The sequence below is a fragment of the Pteropus vampyrus genome, unplaced genomic scaffold (assembly GCF_000151845.1).
Source record: "Pteropus vampyrus isolate Shadow unplaced genomic scaffold, Pvam_2.0 Scaffold47, whole genome shotgun sequence".
NCBI classification, from domain to species: domain Eukaryota; kingdom Metazoa; phylum Chordata; class Mammalia; order Chiroptera; family Pteropodidae; genus Pteropus; species Pteropus vampyrus.
In genome coordinates, this window is record NW_011888828.1 from 1,916,967 (window position 1) to 1,935,999 (window position 19,033).

At 40.4% G+C, this 19,033-nt stretch overlaps 1 protein-coding gene across 7 annotated transcripts in view; it reads right to left on the minus strand.

Annotated features, from left to right (window-relative positions):
* Positions 1-19,033, minus strand: part of TRIM2 (tripartite motif containing 2) — a 134,286-nt gene that overhangs the window by 11,877 nt on the left and 103,376 nt on the right. For all 7 annotated transcript variants that reach the window (XM_023530176.1, XM_023530177.1, XM_023530181.1 and 4 more), the window contains exons 7-10: positions 7,137-7,240; positions 6,717-6,884; positions 2,961-3,129; positions 1,806-1,876 (exon numbers count right to left, since the gene is read on the minus strand). In XM_023530176.1, the coding sequence (XP_023385944.1) occupies positions 1,806-1,876; positions 2,961-3,129; positions 6,717-6,884; positions 7,137-7,240 (512 nt within the window). The remainder of the gene's footprint in view (positions 1-1,805; positions 1,877-2,960; positions 3,130-6,716; positions 6,885-7,136; positions 7,241-19,033) is intronic.

Sequence of the window (19,033 nt, forward strand, 5' to 3'; positions counted from 1 at the left end):
TAAGAAATCACTTATTGCTATCTGCCTTGCATTTTGGTTACTTACATATGGCTTATTTCCTTCTACAGTGACAGCCAGGGGTGGTAAATAGGAGTCATCCCACATAGCAATGGCAGTTGATTCAGAGAGCCTGCTTGGGCCACTAGGATGAAAAGGCTCTCGGGTCACAGTTGAGTTTAGTAGAAAAGAGCAACTTGATTAATGTTACTATCTTCTGGTAGGCAGGGAGAGCATCTACGGCAGGCATTTGCTGGCCTTTGCACTGTTAGAATCTATATGGGTAATCTTCTGGTTGAATGCCCTATAGTTAAATGAATGATTCCTATATAAAGTGAGTGAAGCGTAGGAGGTATGATGACAGCCTGGGTCAGCTTTTTATAGTTATGCTCATTACGCAAGACTGTGATAGCCCTCTGCGAGGAGGGTCACAAGCCCAGTTCCTGCTGCCTCTTTGCTCTCAGTTTCCCTCCTCCTCTACCAATGACTTTTCCCACTGCCTTCTTCCCTTTATCAAGACACTCCCATAGAAGTGAGAATATGCAGCTTATTGGCACTGAGGGAGGTGGGGGAGCAGGGCTGGAGCCCTACCACTGTGGTAAAAACTCTGGAAAGACAACGTGGCAGAAGGAAGCCTTGGAAGTAAGCAATGGTGGGCATCCTTTCCCCGCTCCAGCCCCATCGCCACAGCCCACATGCTCTATTCTTCGCACAGGGACTTGACTCCCATCAAAAAATCTCAAGCTTTTCCATTTACTCAGGTTAAAGAGATCTCCCTGGATGAGCTTGGGAAATGACATAGTGAAGGACACAGAAGAGAGAGCACCTTTGGGTGTTAAAATCCTATTCTTATCTAGCGATTCCAGTTATCAACACTGAAAAATCCGATGTTGTCTCTAAGTACAAACTTCAGCCATTGGCATATGCCACCTACACCGCTTCCTTATTATCCCTCCTTTAAAATGCCTCACTTTAAAAACTTCTTAATGAATTTACTTCAAGGAAAAGTTTATATTACTTCTTTAAGTCCAAAACTATCACTTGATAGTAACCCTAAAAATAAATATATCACTCTTAAAATAAAATCGTCTGCCAGTGCACTGCCCATGACCACCTGGCATACCTTCAATGGAACATGCATCGCACCTTGAGAAACATGTCTCTTCTCGGTAAATGAGACATTTGTTTTGAACCACTTTATTATTTCCTGATTTGCTCATAATAAAGGTTGAATCTTTCTTCTCCCTCAAACCTAGTTAAGAAAGAGGTACTATACTACTTGGGGGTGGCAGTGGGCATTGTTTTCTAGGGAACCCCAAGTGCATGAAAGCATTCTAAGAAGTATGAAATACAGTATAGGAATAGATGGTAGGGCTATTTTCTTCTTAAAATCCATTGTTGTACCAGAGTTCTAATATCTCATTTTGTTTGAAAGGCCTTATGATGAAGAAAATTGGAAGAGTGATCTTGTTTTCATTATTGAATAGCTACAATGTATGACGTTTCAGAAAGTTCTGCCTCTCCAAGTTGAAGCAATTGCTTTCCAAATTTAATTTTCAAGTCATCTCCATTTATACCAGTTTCAAATTAAGAAACCTATAGCCACCATATTTCGTTCAATTCTCTGACTCTCCAAAGTATGTATGTCCAAAATAAAACCTGCATCTTTAAGGAGAAGCAAAATCAGCTCTTTTAAGCCACCTCCTTTAGATCCTGTGTGTCTATGTGAGCTCTCCATTATTTTTTCCCAGACCGATTTCTCAATAAAAGCAGTTAAAAGTTAACAATAATTGGTGTGTTTATTGTACCTTGACAGAATGATTATGGAAATCTGTAACAATAATCTCATTATTGCTATTCACAGCTGCAAAATGGGGACCTGCAATAAAGATTGGAAAAAAATATGTGATGACCATAACAACGAAAATGGTTACAACAACTTAGGAATTACAAAATTTAATATAGTACTTAGTTATTTAAGAAAGGACAAAGAAGCTGGGCCTCAATTCTTGAGCCAGATCTATGGCTCCAGGTAACAGGGGTCCTCTGTCATTCTGCACTTGGGACTGGCTACTCTGACTTCCTCCAGCTTAAGCCTGGCTTTGCATCAGCCCTAATGAAGTGGGACGAGCATCAGAATTCATTCTCCACATCACCGTCTGAACGTTAAATCTGCCAGCTTCTCTGAGTATATATTAGTCACTTTAGGATCCTCAGTTCCCACTGAGGAAAGACATGGTAACCCTTAGCATTGAGGGAAAAAAAGACTCCAATGTATAACATTTTTTTAAAAAAGTAGAGCAGAAAACTCTCACTTTATAATTTTGGACATTCAGAACCTGGCAGAACTGGAGACAAAGCACAAAGAAAGATTATGCAAATTAAGATTAAATGCCAAAAGCATCCTTTCAGAAAGGAAATTTAATAAATTGTTTTCTGCCTCCTCTCTCAGATGTGAAAAACTAAGTAAGCTTATGACTACAAAGTAGTACACCAAAGAGAGAAATAAAAGAGACTGCTCTTCCCATACTTAGCAAATACTCTGAACCCTTACTCTCGTCTAATCACCTAGAAAGGTGAAAAAATTCTCATTTAGAGGTTTCTTTAAATAAAGCTGCAGCTAGGGGGAAACAGGAGTTATTCCATTGTTCCTCAAACATTCTTATTTTTAAAATATTTTATTTTAAAATTTATATTTTATTTCCTATTAACATTAGAAGATTAGACTTTTGAGTTGTGAAGTGCCACCAATAAAAACCACACACGGACTGCAGTTCGACTTACTGCGGTGGGTAATTGAGAAGCATCTAATAACCATGCTTCTGCTTAGATTTCATCCCTCGTATCTTTTCAAAAGCCAGCAAACACATTGGGGGTGAGGAATCTTCAACAAGCTCCAACATCATGCAAATGCGAGCAGAAGAGCCATAAAAAGGGGGTTTACATATTACCATCCAGTGTACCTGCAAACTGCCTGTCCCCGTTTCCACGGCTACCAAACCTGGTGACTATTTTCCCGTTTGGCTGGAAGATAAACACACAGCACGCCTTGTTATCCACCACGATGATGTGCCCGTTGCGATCCACAGAAACTCCTTTGGGCCCCATCAACTTTCCTGATCCAATTTTTGTCTGTTAGAAACAAGTACAGAAGTGAAGTTTAAAACACTGTAGAACACGAAGACGGACATTTATTTTAGTAAACATTTACTTGAATGTGCCAACAGAGGAGCACAGACTCATATGTCACAATGATCTACCGTCTTAGAAAACTATCTCTGTCACATCCATTATCTGGTACTGATACTTATATGAAATCTTTACTTTTTAAAGGGATCACCACCAGAAATGTTCTCGAATCCCCTTAACTAGGATCACGGTTCCCTTCTAAAGAAGCAGTGTGGCACAGCAAAAGATCACTGGACTAGGAGTAGGGAGACTGTCCCCTTTCCCAACGGAGACATGAAGATATGTGCAAGAAAAAAATATGAAGAGTGGGGTGGGGACATTCACATAGGGGAAGTTCAGCTTTTGTATGATCTTTCATTCTTAGAAGTTTATAAATGACAAATTCAGAGTTGATTGCTTTAGAACAAAGAGATTTACTTAAGATAGAAACAGTGGCATTCTGGCAAGGGAATTTGTTGTGCAAATTTGATTCTGATTCTTCAATCTGGCCCAAAGCTCAAAGAGACTATAACATAATAGCTTGCAAAAAAAAACTGTGTACTTTCTTTCATGTCTGAATGAAACATATGTCAGTAGGGATTAAAAAGAAGAGAGAAGAGTCTGATTATTAAAATAAGATATTATGCTACCTAACATTATGAACGCTAGTTGTTATTAGAATGACTCAGCCATATAATACCAAGTAGATGGTAATTATGTAGCATAAAAACAGAAAATAAAAGATGACTGCCATTCTGTCATGTAGTGAGAACTAGCACAGTTCTAAAAGAAAAAACTTAAATGTTGACCCCAAACCTCTTTTCCTTCCACTTCCCTTCATTACTTCTAGTTTAGTGGTATTAGATTCTACCAAGTAAAATAAGAATTATGGCATTGGGCCTGCCAGTGTGTCCCCATCTTAAACAGAATAGTAAGCAAGGAAATTTTAGACCCTGGCTCTGGAACTGTCAAATGAAAGTATTTAGCTTGAAAAATAGGTCCTTAAATTAAAGACAGAAGAGATGAGATATGTTAGAATGTGGTGGCCAGGGGGCTCTGTATCCATGCTAGAGTCACAAAAGGTTCCTAGATGAACTGAAAGATATAAGGGAAGATGAAGGGAAGATGAAAAGGAAAAAATTAGAGGCATGAATATTAGAGAAATTAGTAAAAGAAAGAAAAGGACATAAGATGTTCTTTCCTTGGAACTATTAGAAATAAATACAAAGAACCCACCTTTATGTTAAAGGTTTGTCTTTCTGAGTACCTGCTTAATTTGACTGAATCCCATCAAAGAAGAAAATACCTTCTCGAAGGTATTTCAAAGAAGAAAGTATCTGTCAGTGTATAGTCATGTACATCAAACCTGGATGAACTCTCATTATCGTACTAAAGTATTTTCACTTGCTATCCTTCTACCCTTTGGGTTTCGATTGCCATCTATCATAAATAAAAAGGGGGGTGTTGGTGGGTATGTTGAAACTATACATGTCCATTCCCCCAGTACTCTAGAAGGCATGAGTTTTCTTCAGTGTTTATTCCAATTATTACCAATAGCATTCCAACCATGAGAATTCAGTTCTTCCAGGAAGAGTGTCTACTACATATAGAATATTGAACCACTGAAAGAAAAAATGCTTAATTCAAGAAGGCCTTCTCTCTTAGATAAAAAAACTTCTGTTTCAATATGTTTTAATATATTAGGTATAAAATATTTCGACATAATAGATATAAAACTCCTGTTTTAAATCCTGTTTTAGTATTTGTTTCTGAATTTAAAAAGACAGGTCAAGGTTTTGCTAGAGTATGACACAAGAACAATGAGTTGTCTCCAAATTAGATGGGTATTTTCAAAAGGTCTCTGAGTTGTTTTCATTCTATTGATATTAATGTTGTCATATTTGGGTATGGCTTACTACAAATACAATTATGAAAACACAAAAGAACAGGAGAAAGTTAGAAATATAGACAGGCAAGAGACCTTTCTGTTTACATCGTCATCTAACAGAGTCAGCACATTATGAGCGGGACAAAAAAAACAAGGGTAATTGAAGAATTGTGTGTAACATGGTGGAATTAAAAATAATAGCTTTTTATTTCCCTAGCTAGAAAAAAAACTGCCCCACACAAAACAGACGCTCTAATCTGAGGATTAATAATTATGTAACTTGTTTAATAAAAATTATGTGACCGTAGAGAACAACTTTAAAGAGGAAAATGTAAATTCCTCCAATAAGAGACTAATGTGTGAACTTCGTGCGATCTTCAGGACTCCAGAATGGGTTATGAATGGCATCACCTCCGAACATTTAGACAAGGAAGAGATGACCACCAGGAGTTGTCATGAGGTCTGAAAGCTCAAATCATAGCTGGTCAAACCGACTTTGGTTTCTGGACAGGGTTACTAGAGGCATCGGAAAAGAACATTTCTTAGATGCCTATTTCATATGAGGCACATAGAAAATCCAGAAATAAAATCTCATTTACTCCTTACCCAAATCCTATGAGATAGCTTTTCTTAAATCCAAATTTGAAATACAAGGCTATGAAGGCTCAAGGGAGTCATATCATTTTCCAAAAGCCAAATAGTTAAAGAACCGCAGAACTGGGATTCTAATAGGTTGATCTGTCTGAGTTAAAGTTCATGGTGTCAACTGAAAAAGAAGCCTCCAACAGGCCAGATAGGGGAATACAGAAGGCATAGTGCATACGGCCTTCAAAAACACCTTTGACAAAGTGTCTCACAATCTTCTTGTGAGCAAGTGTAGAAAATGGGCTGGATGATAACATTCTTTGATGACACCTTAGAAGAGAGATTTCTGTTATGACCAGAGAGCTCTCTACTCTTCAGTGACTTGCTGAAAAATAGATGATGCTGGGAGTGATTGCAAATGTGTCAAATGATGGGATCCCTCGAATTGTAGCTCAACTCACATTTTCTCCATGAAGCCAACCCTCATTTTCTTTTCCTTCCAATTCCTATGATACGTACTTCAACGCTATGCTTTTAGATTGTACTAATTTATGCCTGATTAAAGGCTGACATGAATTGTTTTCTGTCATGTCTTGTATATTAGTCTTTAATCCTCAAAGGACTTGTATATTTTTAAAAGGTAACGACCATATCTTACAATTCTGATTCTCCCATAGCATCTGTCACAGGTCTGAGAAAGTAGAAGGCACTTCATAACTGACAAATAAAAAAAATAACCTATAGGTTATTTTGGGAAATATAAATTGCCTCTTAACAACCCTTTTCTAAAGGCTGTTAGTTTTTCACTGAATTGAGTTAAATCTAATGATATAAAAAAACCTGAGTAACCTAATCCTTTGTAAAATGAAGCCACATTTAAGATACATATGAGTAGATTTATGACAATATCATTGTTACTCTCACTTCATAAAACTTAGATATAACAGAGTAAAGATGTCTTTGTGTCTGAAGAACTGTTGGATATTCTATTAGATCGCAAAAAAAAAAAAGCCATTTTATTTTGTATTTCCTGTTCCTTCTCTCTACTGTTTAGTGGCCAGTTGGTAGTTAATCTTACCTTAAACTTCCCATCTGAAGAGAAAATGCTAACCCATTTATTATCATAATCTGCAATAATTATGTCCCCACTGGGATGCACAGCTACCCCTGTGGGCCGCTGCAGCTGCCCGGGCGAGCGTCCTCGTATGCCAAAACGACTCTTGAACTGGCCATCGTTGGAAAATATCTGTAAAACAAATTACATTCATTGGAATGAGAACTCGCACAGAAATTAGTGAGGAAGAAACAGGCCAGTGCCTTTGTCATATGTACTACAGGTCAGAACTTGTAAATTCTATTTGAAGAAAAGTGTACACATACATTATAAGCTTCCCTTTTTCCTTTGTCCCATGTACCTCAAGTCTTAAGTAGGAAAATATACAACTCTTACCTATTTTATCAACATTAGTGGTTAAAGGTATACAATTAGGGGCCATACCTGCACACATTGGTTGTTACTGTCTGCAATTAATATCTTTCCACTCGTAGATGCAGCTACTCCTTGAAGATTTGTAAATTCTCCTTTATTTCTTCCTTTGGTACCTAAAAATAAATTATGAAACCACAGAAATTAAGCAATAGAGAATTAGATTTCTCAGTTTCAGCAAGAGAATTATTCAGGCTTCCATATGTAACCTGAGAATGCACTGTTTTTAAATTATATATTTTAAAAAAGAAACCCCCTCACACTGTGACCTAATTCTTATGCTACTAAACTTTTTAAGACCAATCGAGTCCTTGAAAAAAATCACTTTTTTAGGCAAATGTCAATCTTCTCTTATTAAGTTATAGTTGCATATTAACATGATTAAAATATATTTAGATTCCACAAAGACGCAATAAAAACTAACATTATGATTGAGAATATACAATAGGAGAGGGCCTTTCTTTAGAGTTTTACTAAAATCTCACTCTCTCACTCAGTAGCTCTTAGAAGAAACCTGGACACTTGACTTTTAGTGCATTTAACAAACCATAAGGCCACCGAAGTTATAAAACTAGCAGGCTGGTTTTCATATTCTGGATTTAATTTTGTGTTATTTTCACAGACTCAGTATCTTATAGGCTGTAGATTCTTTTTGAAAATGTAAAAGGTATCCTGACAGAGCAATTTCTGGATGAAACAAAAAAAGAAAGGCAAAAGAAAACAAATTAATCCAAATAATATTCTCATCTTTACTGATTTTTTTTTTTTTTTTATGAAAGAGATGAGGCTGGAAAAAAAATTAGCGAAGGCATCTGTGAGTTAACAGATGTCTGTTTTGTTTCCAAAGACGTGTCTACAACTTATTTCAATGGGAATAACAATGGATGCAAACAATACGTTTTGCTCAGAAATAACTAAGAAGGAGGTTTAAATTTTCATAGAGAGAGAAAGTTATGCTTCAGTTTTATCATTTCATTTACATTCAAAAGAGCAGTTTGATATTTTGTTTTTAGGCACCCATACATTACCTCAGGAAAGAGCAGACAAAGATACTCATGGTGGCTTAACTTCAACTTAAACACACGCTTAAGCCCTGCTTAGGAAGAGTTAAGACTCTTTTGAAACCAGATTTATAGGTTAGGAAGTGAAACTAGTGATGGGATTAAACTCAGAATAAAATCAGCAACAGAATTTCTGGGTAGATGACCTGGTTCTCACCAGACCCGCAGGATACTCGTTTTATAGAAATTCTGGACTCACGTCTTCTCTTCATCTCAGTACCTCATCTACTCTCACTAATGTGAAAGAAAAATTCGAGGTCCAGATCCTCAAAAGAGCATCTTCGACATTGTAAAAGAAACTTTTATTTTATTTCAAATGTATCAGAAGAGATGACCTTTTATACCTGATCCACATAGAATCTCCATAATATGCACATCTCTGGGATCAGCTAAAACTCCTTAAAAATGGTATTGCTGCTGGGGGTGGGGGACGGGGTCGGGGGGGGGGGAGGAACGGTTTGCCCTTGAAAAAGTTAAGTGCCAACACGGTATTAGCTTTTCGTCATTCCCTCTGATGGCTGAATAACAGCGGGTTAATGGGTACAGCAAAACTGAAGGACCCAGAGAAGAAACAATTCTAAAATGCTTAGTTTATAAATACTTTTTAGGACATAGTAGGGGCAAGGCCAGGGTCTCTTAAGAATAAAAATTGATCAAAAACTTTGATGACCCAAAGCTTGGTAGTTAGCAAGATGAGGAACTGAGGACCAAGTAAAGAAACATAATGAAAAAGCAAGAGTCCTACGACTAAATTGGAACAGAAACAAAACGAGAAGTGAAGGCAGCCCAGGCGGTTCTAGGTCCTTGCTTGTGTAAAATTGGAAGTGCACCGTGGCTTAGACGGTGTACGAGCAGGGAAAGGAACACTGAAAATGGGGAGGGCGTAAGCAGCATCTGAACGGAATAAACACTGGTTTGTTTTTCCCTCTGACCCACGTAGGGACAAACACCTGCCTGCTGCCCTGTGTTACTTAAACTTTTGTCCATCTGCTATGGCCAAAGTCTACTGAGAAGGCTCTGCAGGCAGCAGCAGCTGATGTTTGAAAGGAAGGAAAAAATGGGGAGAACAGTGCTTTAGCAGAGGTTGAGAGGTGCCTTCATAAAAGGGATACTAAATAAAAGGGATTCAATCTTTCTTCTGAAATGTAGAGGTGATGTTGAAGGAGGAAAAATATCTGAGCAAAAAATACTAACACTTTTTTTTCTTTGCAGAAATAAATTTTTGAGTGTCAGTAGAAATGAGAAATAATTCTATTTGGGGGTATAATTTTAGAACTTGAGAAGACATTTAGTTGGACTCCATATCAATATCACTCAGAACAAGGAAAAGGAAGATCCTATGCCCACTGAAATGAATGTGCAATTATCAGGACCTGCATATACTGGGTCAGGAGAGCTATGAACTATGCTGCAAAGGACCATATTGCTGGAAAGAGGTTCTCCAACCTCTGCTGAGCTCCAGGGTCATGGGTTTGCCCAGCTGTCATTCTTGGTCTCAAGTTAACCAGAGCTTGAGTCTGTTGCCCAACATGTAGATAAAATTGCAGGGTTGGAGGCACATTTGTTCGTACGAGATTGCTTACACATTTTTAAAACAGCTAGATGTAACAGGCAGGCACTGCCATTTTGATTTTATAATATTTGTTTTTAAAAGTCTTTTTCCTTAAGCTACATGGCTTGGTCGGCATTACTGCTAACAGCCCCTAATTCTAATGAGCATCTTTGTCTTGTCAGAGTTATTGATCATCATTTTTTAAAAAAACTCTTATTTGTGTTTTTTTTAAGCACAAGACAATTATAGTGTTACTCCTAAGGATTAAAGGAAACTAACTACCTGCATACTCCTGACAAACAACTTATGCTGACAATTTTTTACTAGTAGTTAAACTAGAAAAATCTTGATGTTGAATAATGATGCAAAACTACAGCATATTATCATTATACTGAAATGCCGATAGTCCAGGAGTTTATAAAGTGTTTTGCAACCAAAATTAGTAGAGATTCCAGAAGCTATAAATTATTTAGGATCATGCTTTACTCTTCAAGACTTTTAGTAATTTCTATTTAGACTATAGAAAAGTCCCTCCAAAGTATTCTAAATATATAATGAAAACTAGTTCTTTTATAATGAATACGAAGGTTACACAAAGCAGATAGAGTACTTGTAAAATGTTTTCCTATTTTGATGTAGAAGATTTTATCTGATGGTTACATGAGGCTAGTAAAGCAAGTAACAGGAATTTTGAAAGTAATTATAAACAATTTGGCAACAATTCTATAAGGTAATTAAACTTGTTTTTCCCAGATGTTAAACTAACCTGTAAAGCACAAAACGAATTTTTAAACCAACAGCTTCTCATCTGTGCTCTTCCCAGGCCCTCCACCCATGCCTTCAGGAAGATTACAGAAGGTAATAAGGCCCTGGACTGAAACAATGGATTAACAACTGCAAATTCCACCACCCCCTCCCCCGACATAATGAGAAAATTAATGCGAAATAAACTTGAGCCAAATATTAGGTCTAACACAGGATCTTCAACCAAGTAGGTGCTTAACAAATGTTTTCTTAATTTATTATTAATGAAATTATATTATTATTATTCCTGGAAAAAGAAAATGATCAGCAATATACTTTCATATACTTTCCCTCATGCATTTCCTATAACCACCCCATGAGTTAGCAGAATAAATATTATCAGTCTATTTTATAGATGTAAAATTGAGGCTAGACACATCACAGAGGTAGTAGAGACAGAGAGAAGACTGCACCCTGGGTTCTCCTGAGCAGAAGGTTAGGACACTTATGTAACATTACACTTTTTTCCTGTTATATACGATGCTTCTTTCTAACTGGGCTTTAGAATACCGGGTGTCTGAGGTGAGGATAACCACCCTTTGGGCTCACATGGATCATGCTTCCTCCACAAAATCCTTTAGCAAAACTCCATCCCTTATCACACAGCATTTTAACTGTGTCACTGTCTCCCTCACTAAACTGTGAGCTCCCCGAGGGTGGGGCAACATCTGTCCTGCTCGACGTTGCACCCTAGAGAGAACACGATGCGGTGCCTAACACTCGGTAAACGTTAGTGGCATCTTGTCCCATTCGAATTGCGAGAGTTCCCAAAGAGGAGATGCTCAAGGCAGGAGGGCAAGGTTCCTATAATGACCTCAGATGCCAAACTAGCATGATCTTTCTCAGAGATTTTAGGAAAGGAAGATTTTAGGTGGTGGTTTGCAGAGGTGAGGCAGGGGACAGGGGCATAAAATATCCTATCTTCCTATAAAGCCTCTGAACTCACACTAAGTGATTTCACTCAACCATTTCATATTACAAGAAAGCACGCTGCTCTGAAGTACAAATAAGTGTTTTATTTAACACTTCTCGTGGACCCACTAAGGTATGGTAGATGAATTACACAATTTGAAACAACTCAACTGTAATTCCTTCATTCCCCACCGCCCCACATCTTCTGGCTTCCCCTTTATTTGGTGACTTTCTTTCGTAGCTGACAAAACCAACTCATGGCTTCTAGTCAGCAAACTCCGACAGTGCTGAAAAAATAATTTCTGTGTTACAGGGAATCATCAACAGATGCACTAAGCTACTTCCCTAAACTCGTTCAGGACTGTGTTGCAATACAATATTAGACTAACAGAACGTATTCACAGTGGGCATATAATTAAGTTTTCAGGCATGGGAGGCATCAAATATCCCAACTTTGGAAAACCACAATAGTTAAAGAACATTTTTGATGAAGAGGAATAATTGTGCAATGGAAAAGGCATGGGCGTCAGAGTCCCAGACAGCTTGGGTTCCTACCCCAGCTCCCTGAGCCCTCATTCTTTTAGAGGTAAGGATAATTATATGTTGTTCTGGTAATTTGGCTCTTGAGGCCTGGGGGCCTTGGGGAGGAGCTCTGATTCCTAGCATCTGCCCATTTCTATGCTCTCATCCTGGCTGGTTTCAAAACTACCAACATGAAGTCCCTAAGCATGGAGTTGAGAGATGGTCTGAGAGCTGGCATGAGCCGGCTCCAGCACCACAGATTATGGTGTAGTGGGCATATTACACGGTGGGGACATTAGGAACTGGAAGTGTATTAAACGCACTAAGGATTTTAAATAAGATGACATGTAGAAGTGGACGGCACAATGCCCGGCTCGGAGAAGGCCTGTTCCTTCCTCCTGTTTGCATTCTCCATCCATTCCTCCCTGAGCTGTAACTACAACTCCTACCTTTAACATCGCATTGAAACTCATGATTTAAAGTACTTTCTCCATTCTTCTCATTTTCAAATTGATCTCTAGCCGTGACTTCTTTGCTGAGCTGTAACTAAATAAACCTATCCTCCCAACTGCTGATGGTACACTTCAACCTGGATGGTCATAACTGAAACATGCCTCTCTTCCTCTTCCTTTCCGTGTCTGGGTTGACAAGGATAACAGCAGTCACATTTATAGAGTCCTTACTATGTGCCTGCACTGTTCTAAGCCTTTACTTGTATTATTTTAGTTCTCACCAAGTGACATGTATTAAGATCACCCCCCCCCGCCCCCCCGCCACATTACAGTTGAAGAAAGTGAGCATGGAGAAGTTAAAAACTTTTCACTCAATCATACGGCTAATAAACAGCAGGCTGGGATTCAAATGGAGGCAATCGGGCTTTCGAGCTCTTTACTTTCTATGTTCTTAACAACTCATGTTAACTATTACTTCTACACCACAACTATGAATATGCTAACTAGTTTGCCTCTCTAAAATATATTCAACATTATTCAGTGCCAGGCACCATTCTGAGCTCTTTTGTGTATTAATTTATTTAATCCTCGTAACCCCCTATAAGGAAAGTTTTTTTTATTCCCCTTTATGAAGGGAAATTGAGGCACTGAGAGATTGAGTAACTTACCCAAGATTACACGGAGAAGGAAGTGGCAGTGTTGGGGCTGGAACCCAGGGCAGTCTAGCCTCAGAGTTCATAGCCTTAACTCTCATTCACTCGACTGCATTACATCCCTACTGCACGCAGGTCAAACAGCTAAGAAGCTGAATTGCTCACCAACTCCTGCCTTCTTCCTACTAAGCATCTTATAAATCTGCTATTTCCTCTCCACTCCATCACATCATTTTCAATTCTGGCTCACATGGACCACTGCAATAGAAAGCAGTTTCCTGCTCCCCAGGGGTCATTTCCAAGAGATCCCCCATATTGTCCCCGTGCTCTCTGGAGATAAGTATCTTAGTAAGTCACTACACTACTTTACACCGTTCGATGCTTCCCCATGACCCACAAAGCGATGGTTCTCAAACCTCGGTGTGTGTGAACTTCACTGGAGCTTACAGAATGCGGATTCCTGGCCCTTCCCCAGAGATTCTGATTCTGTAAATGCAATTTGGAATCCAGGAATTCTTATTTTTACCAAGCACCCCAAGAAATCCAAGTGGTTGAAGGACCACACTTTAAGAAACACAAGTAGACAGAACACTGTCCCAGCTCCTCGTCAAGGAAACATAACCTTTTCTCTGCTTCTATCTCAGCTCATTTGATGCTCCAGGATGATGGAATCCTCTGCAGCTCCTCGGACTGCTCAGCTTCTCGCCCTCATGCCTTTGCACCTGCTCTCCCTTCATCTAAAATGCCCTTTTCCTCCTACCACCAGATGGACTCTTTTAAAGCCAGCTTAGATTTAGATGTCATCTCATGGAAACTTCCTTAACTCCCCACTGCCTACCAGCCTCCTCCCCCACTCCACCTCACCCCAACTTCTATGCCTTGATTTATACTGAAGGTACAGTTTTTCCATGTCTGTCTCCTTCTCAACTGTGGCCTCCTCTAGGTCAGAGTCAGAATCTCATTCCTCTCTTTAGACCATGACTCAGCCAAGTGTCTGGCACATAGTAGATAATCAAATAGCAAAAATCACATTGAACTATGAGACTGGGTAATTGGTGAGGAAGGGTGAAAATCTGAGTCAAATTTACCCCTGAAAAATCTTTTGTAGCACCTAGAAAGTGATGATTCACATTCCCTTTCATGAATACGTAAAATTAACATGTTTTTAGGGTTGTTGTATGAACCCTAACACATGCATTATGAAAACTATGTATCTTTAAGGACAAAATCAGTGCCACAAGAAGCTCAGTCAGTATGTGTGAGACCAGTTGAGGGAACAACAGAATGAATGTTGCCACCTCAGATGTGTGGCTGAGTGTCAGTGAATTCTGGATTACATGTGGCAGGCTTTAACTCATGCACAAGGAGACCATTTGAATCATAAATGTTCTATTACCATGCACCTAATGGTCTGAATGTACAGAGAAGCTTACAGTTCTAAAACAAAGGTATAGCTATAAAAGAAAGTTGAATTCTTCCAATTATTAATATGAGCTTTACTCATTTTTAGCCAACTGTATTGAAAAGACAAGTTCTTGGAAGGCTGGCATTGTTTGCCTGATATTGCCTCGCCTAGTTCCATGCAGGAGAATACATGTGAATGAATGCTTTTGAGCTTAGTGCATTGTTGCCTGGTCTGTGTGTCCCTGGGCCTCAAAACTGGGACCTGACAGTGGTAAGTGAGAACTTAAATCATGCAGTAGGTTACAGCTTGATCTTATTTCATTCAAATGGGCAAAGTACTTATGCAAAGTATCCTTCTGGGTATTGTTGGGGATTATAAATGATCAAAGACATCATCCTTGACCTGAAGTAATTTATAATCTTATTGTGATATAAGACCCATGCGTAAATAATATTAACTGCAGTGACTTCTAAAAGAAGATGGTATTTGAGGGAAGGATAAAGGTGGGGAAAGAATCCATGGATGAAGGTGCCCAGGTATGAAAGCAGAGAGGGCATTCAAGGAGCAGCGGGCTCCAACGCTGATTTGTCCAGCCTCATCTCCAGCCACCTGCTTATCATTCGTCTAAACTTTGCTCATCCTGCATCTTCTCACGGGATGTGTCCCTCTGAAACATCAGTCATGTTCACTCCTCTACACCTTGCTTTTGCCCTTCACATTGGTCCCTCTGCCTGAGATGCCATTTCTACTTGTCAACTTGGATGACTCATACTCATCGTTCATGTCCTATTTAAATTCCTTCTTATTTCTCTAGCTTTAGAGTTGGTTGGTCATGTCTGTCACCCCAAACTGTAAGCTCCTTGAGAAAGGAGATCCCGTTTCTTTCATCTCTATATTCCCATCAGTAGCATAGTGCCTGGCAGGCACTAGCTGCTCTAGAAATGTTTCATGAGTTATATTATTGCACAGCTGAGTGGTGTCTTTCAGCTAGACCCTGAATTCGAACACAAAGCAGAATAGACCAGTAAAACCTTCCTTCCTTTCTGCCCCTCCATACCTGAGGTGTATAGCATCTGTCATGCATGGGCTGAACTGTGTCCTCCCAAAATTTATATGTTGAAATCCTAATCTCCAGTACCTCATAACTATATTTGAAGGTAAGATCTTCAAAGAGGGGATGGACTTAAAATGAGGCCATTAGGGTGAGGCCCTAATCCAATGATTGGTATCCTTATAAGAGGAGGAAGAGACACCAGGGATGCCTGTGCGCAGAAGGACAACCATGTGAGGACAAAGCAGCAAGAAGGCTGCCATCTGCAAGCTAAAGAGAAAGGCCTCAGAGGAAGTCAACCCTGCTGCCACCTTGATCTTGGACTTTCAGTCCCCACAAATGCGAGAAAACAAATTTATGTTGTTTAAGCCACCCAATCTGTGGGATTTTATGGCAGCCCTTGCAAACTAAGACAGCATCTTCACTTCATTAATAAACTCAGACACGGTGCTGCATGGCAGGCACTGTTCTAACCGCTTTATAAATGTTTAAACATTTAAACACCTTTCCACCCGTGCCAGTGAATCACTATGGCTGCACTGTTCGATGGGTGGGAGGGGAAAGGAGCAGATCCCCTCCCCCCTAGGATGGGCGCTGGGAATTTAAAATCAACATAGTGGGAGAAAAACAACCTGAAGAGAGATTTCTCTTTCCTCAGGTGAGAATCACAGGTGAAGATGATGGTCGGTAATAATGACAATAGTAAAATAACAGCTACCGTTAATTGAACACTTACTGTACATAGGCAAGTAGCAGCCACATTACAAGAATTGTCTCTCATTCTACCCCCACAACAACCTGAAGAGTTAGGTAACATTTCAGGTAATAGTCCCTTTATTTTGCAGAGGAGAAAATGAGGTTAAAAAAGAGTAAGTCGGTTGCTCAGCTGGCCAAGGGAAGCAGGATTCAGACCCAGCCAGATCTGTGCCTTTCTCCTCTCTGTACACTGCCTGGGGAAGGAGACCGGGGTCCCTCGGTTGGGGGAGGGAGGGGTTTTGAATTCAAGACCAAGTTTGTTCTCGATGCAGGAGATCAATGGGTAGCAGCGAGTTAAATTTTTTGAGACGAGAAGGTAGTAGGGAAAATCTAACGGCTATAATTGCATATGCAAAAATGATACTTTTCATTTATTTAGCTCTTCCTACCTGCCAGGCATTAAACTTGGAATTTAGAACAGTTCTGATTAGCAGGTATTTTTGTATTTTCATTCGATGGACATGGAAACTGAAGCCCAAGGAAGCTGAGAGACCTGCCCAAGGTTCAAGTGAGTGGCAGAACCGGAGTGGCAGACCTGGGAGGCTCCCAATCCTCTGCCCACACCCACTCGTCTAATCTGCTTTGGCTGTGGATCAACAGCTTCTGCACCCACGCTGCATAAACAGTACGAGGCCTCCATGCTCTAAGCAGAAAACTTATATATCACATCATGGTCTTTACCAAGAGTCAGCCTAAAGTATTAACACAGAGCAGCATTTATTTGTCCAAGAATGTTCCAAGGAGTCTTATTTTCTCAGTGTGTTCCATGGAAAAAGTTCTATGGCCAGAAAAGTTTGGAAGTGCTGCCTCTTATCCTTCCCCAGCCTTGGGGACTTAAGGGGCACATCAGCAGATTCTATAGGTTTTACAGTTAAAAAAAAAAAATAAGTCTGTTTCTTTCACTTAAGCTAAGATTTCTCCAATCTATTTGAACCACAGAACTGTTTTTCTACATGTATCAGTTAGTACACTTGCAGCGCCCTTTTAGAGATACTTTGATGCAGGACTGAAAAGGCAGAAAGAGAAGCAGGCAAGAGCTACTTTTGATTAAAGGAACTAAAATGCAGCCTTTTTTCTTTAGAATTATCAAATTGTTTGTTATTTACATTATTTTGCTTTCTATTGAGAAAATAAATGGATTAAAATAACATTAGTTTCAATCAACTTTTGTTTTGATATTGAAAAAAAAAAAATCAGAGGCAGTAAATCAGCCAAGGGAAGGGCTACATGCATGCCCAAATCTCTTGGCTCATCCTCTGCCCAGCCCCATTCCATTCCCCAGATTTCTACCCACCCTCCCCTCTTTGGCGCTGCTCTCCAGCTACTCGCGCTGGAGGTGACCACAACTTGCAATGCACCATGTCCCCCACCCCAGTCCTCACAGGGGAGAAACAAGGACAGGGGAGCATCAGGTCCCCTCCCTAGAGCAATCACCTAGAGCTGGCAGATTTCAGAGAAACACGTGAAGTTATCTGAAATATGTAAGGATCTCCCTGCCTTCGGGTTGGGCAGGAGTATTCTAAAGACATTCCTATAAGGGGATAAATGATTGCCAACATTTCATTTAAAATTCCCAGATTATGAGTGCTGTGATTTTTCTAATTCTCTCTCTCTCTCTCTCTCTCTCTCTCTCTCTCTCTCTCTCTCTCTCTGCTTATTTTCAGTATCAAATTTTCTACAATGAATATGCAGTATCATGTGTTAAAAAGGAGGAGGAGACAAGAAATCATAAGCTCTCCAGAGAAGGAGCCTCCATAAGCTCACCTAATAAAATACACCAGTATCTCCCAAAGCCTGCAGGTAGAAATTCTGTCTGACCTGCAATGCTTCTCTTTGCAAAACTCTCTCCCCGCATCCCCTTAAGCGAAGCAACGCTCAGCCTGCGGGCGCAGCGCCGCCTCTCCTTACCCACTCGAAAGATCAGATCGTCTTCGATGGGATTCTCTTTTCGTTTTCCAGTGCTGTACATGCTCGCGGGTCTTTTCACAGCTTTTTGCTTTACGTGACCACTTCCCGGGGATTTCACGCGTCTCTTCACACCCTCGGTGGTGGGCGACACATCGGCTGACCGGATGACTTTTAGCTTAAAAGGGCTGCCCCGGATGTGCTGGTCGTAGAGCCTCAGAGAGAGGGTAAAGTCTCCTTCCTTCTGGACCGTGTACAAAAACTCATAGGTGCCGTTTTTGTTGTCGAGGATTTCTCCGTCGGCCACGCTGCCGTCGGGCGTGCTCAGCTCGGCGGTGATGTAGGCATTGCCAGTTTTACAGAGCTCCCCGTCTTTGTCCTTGGTCGTTATGGTAACGGACATGGGCTGCCCGATTATGGTCTGCCGCAGCCCCTCGCCCGTGGCCACCGTCTCGGAGGCGACAGCGTTGGTGGTTAAGATCGTCCCCAAGTTGTGGATGGACTTCTTGAGCCCTTCGGTCTCCACAATGAAATCCAGCTGGTCATTCTCCCGCGGGTGCAGTGGGAAGTCCTGGTCGGCCAGTTCGTTCAGCTTCTCGCTCATCTGCTTCTTCACCAGCAGCACCTCCGTTTCTGTGCCATGGTTGAGGGCCTGCGCAGTAAAGTTGCTACAGCTCTTAATACTCTCCTGCCCCTCGAGCAGAGTATCCAGCTGCGACTGGAGGACCTGCGGGCAAAACGGAGCTGAATAAGTGTCCCCTGCAGTGCGGAGCTCAGCCACTAGCGCGCGGCTCACGCTGGGACAGAGCCCTGCCAGCTCTGCATCCGCCCACACC